This window comes from Plasmodium reichenowi, chromosome 14 (genome assembly GCF_001601855.1).
Source record: "Plasmodium reichenowi strain SY57 chromosome 14, whole genome shotgun sequence".
NCBI lineage: Eukaryota > Apicomplexa > Aconoidasida > Haemosporida > Plasmodiidae > Plasmodium > Plasmodium reichenowi.
The window spans coordinates 1,003,950-1,011,995 of record NC_033659.1 but is presented as its reverse complement, the minus strand read 5'-3'; the positions used below and the strand labels follow the sequence as shown (position 1 = coordinate 1,011,995).

Sequence of the window (8,046 nt, the reverse complement as noted above, 5' to 3'; positions counted from 1 at the left end):
AAAAAATTTAAAAAAAATAAAAAAAATTTTTTTAAAAAAATTTTTTTTTTATTTAAAAAAAAAAAAAAATAAAAAAAAAAAAAAAAAAAAAAAAAAAAAAAAAAAAAAAAAAAAAAAAAAAAAAAAAATTATATATATATATATATAATTGTACACCTAAATGTTATACATGTGAATGGTAAATATTATATATTCCCATTTTTTTTTTTTTTATTTTATTTTATTTTATTTTATTTTATTTTATTTTTATTTTTTTGGATTGTTATGTACATTATTATCCTGAAAATATTTTGTATAATTGGCACCTTTTTTAAAAGTAAAATATTCGTATTGAATATTTTCATTATTTTCTTTTTTCTTTTCAACTACAAAATTTGATTCATCTTTGAAATGAAAAATCTTATTTTCTTCTTTTGTGTTTTCATCATTATTATTTAAAATATCAAAATTTTTATCTTGGTTTATTTTTACATTGTTTTCTAATGAATTAAAATTACTTAGATGTTTATTATTATCATCAGTTTGTTTATTATTATTTGTAATATGGTTAGTAGTATAAGTTAATTGTTCATCATGATTTCTATAATCATCTTGTGAGTATTCTGATCCTTTTTTAAAACTGACTGAAAAATTCACAGCTGATTTATCATCTGTATGAAAAGAAATATTTGAATTTAAAGAAACAAAATCTAATACATATTGTGCTTGGTGTATAGTATAAATTCTTTTTATTAAAGATCTTATATTATTTGTTGGTGTTTTAATTAATGTTTTTATAACATCCTTTATTATTTCTTCATAATTTAATTGTAACTTAGAATTTTGAAATATAGATTTTACAATGAAAGAAAATTTTATTTGATCATATATTTCTTTTTCAGATCTTTTTATATATTCTTCATAACATAAAATTTTATTTTCTTTATTTTCATCGTTTTTCATTTTCATTTTATTCAAATAACTACTATATAAACGTTTTCCCTGTGCATGAAATAAGGTCATAGGTATATTTAAAGAAGTTATTTCCATTAACTTTTTATAAGCTTCCATTCTTCTTTCTTGGACACATTTGCTCTGAATATCTTTCATAGCTCTACTTTCAATATCTTCATATAATTCATCTATTGTTTTATTATATTTTCTCAAAACATAACCTTTCACATCTTCATTTCCTTTTTTCCTTATTTTTATATCTAATACTTCTATTTCTAAAACACATTTTATTAAATCACTTTCTCCTAGTATATAATCATGTAAATTGGTATCCAAATTAGAATCTTTATTTTCATTTTCATTGTCATTTACATATACATTTTGATCTTTGCTATATTCTTCATTAAAATCATATAAATTTTGAAATATTTCTTTCGTCTTATCTTCTTTTTGATTGTATAATTTTTCATCCAGTGAATTTATATCATCTTTTAATAATTCTTTTAAATATTTATCAAAGTTTTTATTAAAATGAATTTCTTCATTTTGTTCCTCTACATCATCTTCTTTAGTTTCTTCTTCTATTTTATTTATCCCATCATTTGTATTTTCATTTATATCTCTTTCCTCACTTTCCTTTATATCATCTTCTTCTTCATCATAAGTAATATTATGATCACTTAAAATTGAATCAATGCTTTGTTCATTATTTTTTAAGTAAAAATAATCGTTACTATTAAGGTCATTTTTTTTTTCTTCATCTTTATTATCATCATTATTTTCATTTTTTTCGTTTTCGTTCCTTTTCAAAGACTTTTCTAATGTATCACTATCAAAAAATTTATTTTCATTACCTTTTAGTATTTTTTCGATTTTTTGTAAAAATCGATTATTTTTCAATTTTTTAATTTCCGTATAGATAATTTCTCTAAATTTCGTGATACTATCCTTATCTATTTCTTTTAGATTAATAATATTTTCATCAAAATCTTCCTCTTTTGTCTTTTTTCTTTTTTCAAATCCTTCTTGTTCTTTTTGAAAGTATTCTTTAAATAAATTAACAGGTATATATACAGTAATATTTTTTTTCTCATTTTTACCCATACCTAATAAAGATTCATTAAATCCTAAAGGATTAAAATTTTCTTTTACTGAAATAGTTTCATTATTCATTGAAATAACATCATTAGGTAATTGGTATCCTTGTCTAAAATAATTTGTAAAATCTGCATTTTTCAAAAATTCATAATGACTTTTATTTTCATAAGAATCATTAAATAACTTTTCATCATTATCATCATTTGTTAAATTTTGTTCCATATATTTATCTGAATTATTGATAAAGTTTTCTTCATCTTTATCTATATCGATCAGGTTGTTAATTTTATTATTTTGCGAAAAATTCTTTTCGTAATTACTAATAATAATTTGTTCTTTATTGGTATTATTATTTTGATCTTTATTTTTCTCATTTTCTTTTTTATCTTCTTCATTTGTACTTAATCCATGTGTTTCTTTCCTTTCTTTTTCTAAGTTGTTTATTTTTCGTGAGTTTCCTTGTTTGTTCTCTTTTTTTTCTTTATCATTTTTTTTTTGTACATTTTCGTTATTTCCCATTCCATCAAAAAGTGTATCTCGATTGTGTGTATCCATTTTACAATATTCATCATAATATACATTACTAAAATTATACACCCATCCTCTTGACACATTCACCTGAACATCATTATTCCACTCAACCTTGTGGTTTTTATCCGTTTCTTCTATAACATCATTTTTATTTTCGACAATTTTTAAGAATTCTTTAAAAGCTGTACCTTTTTCATATGGAGGAATTTTTACTTTTATATCTAAATTAATGTAAGGTTTTTGAAATATAATGGTTGGATATTTATCAATAGAAAATTTTAAAAGAATATCATCAAATTTAGTTATACACAAATGATCAACATTATTTAATAATCTGGGAGATCCTATTAAATGTAAACCTTTTACACTTTTATAAACTTTGATAATATCATCATTAACATATTTTAAGAAAATTTTCATATATTCATTTTTATCTATATAATTTATTAAATTATTAATTGGCACATCATTTAAATATGAATATTCATATTTATTTTCCAAGAGTTTCTTTTCTTTATATTCCTTTACACATAAATCATAATAATATTCTCTCAATTTACTTTTTATATGTACTTTTAATAAAATGTCACTAGTTTCATTTTTTTCATCAATATAATCAATTAATAAATATTTCTTTTCAATATTATCATTCAAAAATAATTCTTTTTTCTTTTCTATCAACTTTTTTTTTTTTTGTTCTTCTATATTTTGTTTATCACTATTATTTTCAACGAAATGAATAATGCTTTTTTCAAATTTATATATATTCCTTATTTTGGATAAAGGACAAAAGTATTCATTCCTTTGACCATCATTTTTGTTACACTTAACTTTTAATTTTAATAAAGGAAGAAAAAAAAAGTTTTTTTTATATCTCAAATTGTTAAGGATAATTTCTTCTACCTTTTTTTTGGAAATTAAATCATTCTTGGAAATTTTTTTGGGAAAACCATTTAATACACCTGTTATATTAAAATAACAACGGTTGTTATATTTTACATTATATATATATATATATTTTTTTTTTTCATTAATTTTATTATTTAATAATACACTTTTTGAATTAAAGGGAACAATGGGTCTTTTCTTAACATGTTCGTTATATTTATAAACTGACTGATAGTAATGAATTCCGTTAATATGAAAAATAAAATAAATAAAAAACCAAAATTTCTTCTGAGTGATTAATTTAAAACCTAAAACCATATTATAGTGGTATTTTCACATCTATATATATATATATATATATATATATATATAAATACAATTCTTTTCTCACATTTTATAAATAGCTACAATATGATGTTTCGTAAAAGTATATATTCACAAGAAATTGTATATATGCGACATGTATATATATAAATATATATATTTTAAATATTATTTATGAAAAATTCATTTTTTTTTTTTTTTTTTTTGTGATATTTTAAGTGAAAGGGCGAGAAAATATTATACGAAAAACTTTTCATCACACAAAATGAAGTATGCATGTATATAAAATGTATATATATAAATATATATATAAATATATATATATATATATATTTTTTTTTTATTTATTTTATTATTATTTTTTTTTGTTCCTAATTTTAGCGCATATATTATATATATATATATATATATATTATATTGAAAGTTTTTGTATATACTACATAAAATAATATTTACACTTAATATTGTAATGGATAAAAAAATATGTTATATATTTTTATTATGCAATAACAAAATATATAATGAATGTAGCAAAGATATTTTCTGTACAGTTCATATAAATATTTAAATAAATAATAATGTATGCTATAAATTTTTTATTTTTTTAATATTTTTTAGATAGTATATATGCGTAATTTTTAATATTACAAAATATTACAAAATATTGTCCGTACAATATTTTAATATAAAAATTATTCCTTTTTGAAAAAAAAAAAAAAAAAAAAGAAAGAAACATTACATATACATTTAATTTTTCATTTTAATAACATGTCATATCCATACTATACAGAATTTTTTGTCCGATATCCAAAATTTAAAGAAAGGGATGAAAAAGATCGAACTGTTGATCCAAGAATAGAATTAGAGAAAAAATGTGCAGTCAAATGTGTAAGACCAGTTAATGAATATCAAAATTGTGTTAGTAGAGTGAGGGCAAGAACAGATAATAAAGGAAATTGTTTGGGTCAATATGAAGAACTGTATATTTGTATTGATCATTGTGTAGCGAAGGATTTGTTTAATTATTTAGCCTAGCATATAATGGATATAATAATGAAAAGATGATACATTTAATGTGTTATAATAATAAGTCAAAAAAAAAAAAAAAAAAAAAAAAAAAAAAAAAAAAAAAAAAAAAAAAAAAAATACACATGTTAAATATGTTTATTTTCACATTTAAATATATATATATATATATATATATATATATATATTTATATTTATTTATTTATTTTTATTCGTATATATGTTTTTTTTAAAACTGCTTAAAAATATATTAAAAAATTCCCATAAATATATATATGTGCATTTTTTTAAAAATATATTAATAAAAAAAAAAAAAAAAGTTCATATTAAAAAATGAACAACATGACAATACAGAAACAAATGTTTAATAATCAAATGAAATCATTAAATGGTACAAATAAAAATAAATAAATAAATAAACCTATATATATATATATATATATATATTTATTTATTTATTTTTACTTATTACAAAAAAGAGGGTGTTTTAATAAAAGAAACGGTCGTGTCCATTTGGTTAACACTACAGTACATTCTTGTGGGACTGTTATACATTTGGCTATGAAAATTGTAATCAACATAATCTATAATACATTCTTGAATAGTTTGCTTTTTATTATTTGAATGTAATAAAAGTGACAACTTATCCTTATTAAGCATATTATTTTCTTGATTTGATTGAGAAGATAATAACATGGTTTCATTTTTTTTACTTTTTAACGAAGTTCCAAAATTTGGATGATATGCATTATTTATAATATTTTTATTATGTTTACTTTTTATAGTTCTATGAAAATTTCTTGCTGATATAGTTTTATTTAATCTCTGAAATTTCGAGGCATTATTCAATTTTTTATCATACATATTTTTATTATCATTTAGACTTACATTTTTAATAAAGTTGTAAAAATATTTTTCATATTTTGGTTTTATAAGTATTTCTTTTTCTTCTGATTCAAGTATCATATTAATAATTTTAAATATTTTCTTTTCATTTAAAGTATTATTAAATATCTTAAATAACCATATTCCTTTGTTAAATAATTCTTCACATTTTTGAAATAAGTAAAATAATTTTTTATTAAAAATCATTTGATATCTTCTTTTGTATATTTTCTTAATAGCTGTTGAAAAGTTCATATCAGTATATGGAATTTTTTTTTGTTTTCTTTCTGGATTAACACAAAATTTTTTAAAATAATTTTCTTCTTTATTAATATTAAAACTATGACTATATTTTGAAGGTCGTTCATTTGAATTTATATCAATATTATTATCATCACTGCTATTCTTATCTGAATTGTTTTTCAATGTGTGTATACTTTTTTTCCAACTATGAAAATATTCCTTTTTGTTTAATTCGCTTGTGGATTTATGTTCTGGGCAAATTGGTTCCACTTTATTAAATGAATGTCTTTCCTCAGTAATATTATAAATTATATTATTATTATTATTATTATTATTATTATTACTATCATTATTAGTACTATCCTCATTATTACTATTCTCATTATTATTACTATCATCATTATTATTACTATTCTCATTATTATTACTATCATCATTACTCTTATATTTATTCTTAAAATAATCCTTCATAGGACATATATATATAGTATTATTCCCCTCCCTAAAATTAATATACACATCATTATTTATATCATTATTATTCATTGTTGAATTTCCTAATGGCGAATTGGTACATTTATTATTAGCTGCCATTAAAGATTTCAAAAATTTATTATCTTTTTTTTTCTTTTTTCTATGGAACTTTTTTATTATATGAAACATTTTGGATAATACTTCTTGTATTTTTCTTACATATATTAACTTCGAATTGACTATAGAATCAATATATGATATAAAAAATACTTTAAATGAATTTTCCAAAATATCTAGTATACTCATATTTAACAAATTATCTAGATTTAATTCTCCAACAAAAAAAGTATTAAATGGACATTTCCTTTTTTTTATTTGATCAAAATTATCTTTTACATAATTAAACATATTTTTCAAAAAATCATCATAAGAATAATATTTTCTTTTTATTTCTTTATATTTTTCTTTTATATAATATATATCAATATTAATAAAATGGCTATATTTTATACAATTATAACAATATTTCAGTACTTGTTCAGAGGTGTATAATTTGCCTATATTTATTTTATACCATTTCAAAAAATCATTAAAATGATATGTATCCTTATTTTTAATTTGAAGGATTTCATAAATTAAGGTAATCATATCATCTTGATCATTTACATTTCTTGTACCTACGTTATTTTTGCTTATAAACAATTCCATATTATTTAATGGATAAGGGAAAAAATTGGATATAAGTAATTTTCTTTTTTTAAGATTTCTGATTGTTAAGGGCGTATTACTACTTACATTATTATTATCTTTACAATTTTTTATATGATTCATCGTGTTAATATTATGACTAGAATCGTTATAAACGGCACCACACATGCTATTACTATTATTATTATTATTATCAATATTATTATTATTATCAATATTATTATTATTAGCAATATTATTATTATTAGCAATATTATTATTATTAGCAATATTATTATTATTAGCAATATTATTATTATTACAGCTGCTGTTATGGTTACTTTCATTATCATGATCCACATTTACATAGACCTGGTTTTTTACCAAAGAATCTGTACTTCCCCTCATATATTCCATTTCATGATTAGATGAACTGTCATTTTTATTTATATTTTTTTTCCATGCAGCATCATTCAATTCACAAGAATAAAAAATATTTTCATCAGATATATTTTTTCTTGCAATAGTAGAAGAACTGCAGCTCTTACTAATAATATTATTATTACTATAATGATTATTATTATTACTACTATTATTATTATTATTACTATTATTATTATTATTACTATTATTATTAATACTATTATTATTAATACTATTATTACTATTATTACTATTATTATTATTATTAATATTATTGTTATGAGATATGCTTGTATTAGTTTCATTATCATTTATATTTGAATAACTATCCATATTCGAATATTCATTTATTAAAGAACTATTATCATCACTTTCAAGATAGGAACAACTTAGTGAATTTTTATTTTTTAATTGATTCTTCATTTCATTAATTTTAAACTGTTGTGTTGATATATTTAAGGCTTTAATATATTGTGAAAGCAAAGAACAGGAATAGGAATATATATTAAGAGGACCATATGATAAATATAAATA

At 19.2% G+C, this 8,046-nt stretch overlaps 3 protein-coding genes across 3 annotated transcripts in view; 1 reads left to right on the top strand and 2 right to left on the bottom strand.

The window, feature by feature from the left end:
* Positions 1 to 246: 246 nt before the first annotated feature.
* On the bottom strand, positions 247 to 3,768 carry PRSY57_1426300 (hypothetical protein; the record flags this gene model as incomplete). Its single annotated transcript, XM_012909863.2, has 1 exon — positions 247 to 3,768. The coding sequence occupies one exon, from the start codon at positions 3,766 to 3,768 to the stop codon at positions 247 to 249; it is 3,522 nt and encodes a 1,173-aa protein (XP_012765317.2).
* A 774-nt stretch (positions 3,769 to 4,542) lies between these two features.
* On the top strand, positions 4,543 to 4,809 carry PRSY57_1426200 (ubiquinol-cytochrome c reductase hinge protein, putative; the record flags this gene model as incomplete). Its single annotated transcript, XM_012909862.2, has 1 exon — positions 4,543 to 4,809. The coding sequence occupies one exon, from the start codon at positions 4,543 to 4,545 to the stop codon at positions 4,807 to 4,809; it is 267 nt and encodes an 88-aa protein (XP_012765316.1).
* Positions 4,810 to 5,268: 459 nt separating this feature from the next.
* Positions 5,269 to 8,046, bottom strand: part of PRSY57_1426100 (hypothetical protein) — a gene marked incomplete at both ends in the record, with an annotated part of 6,407 nt that continues 3,629 nt past the window's right edge. The window contains one exon of the mRNA XM_012909861.2: positions 5,269 to 8,046. This exon is cut by the window's right edge and continues 2,879 nt beyond it. Coding sequence (XP_012765315.2) covers positions 5,269 to 8,046 — 2,778 coding nt within the window.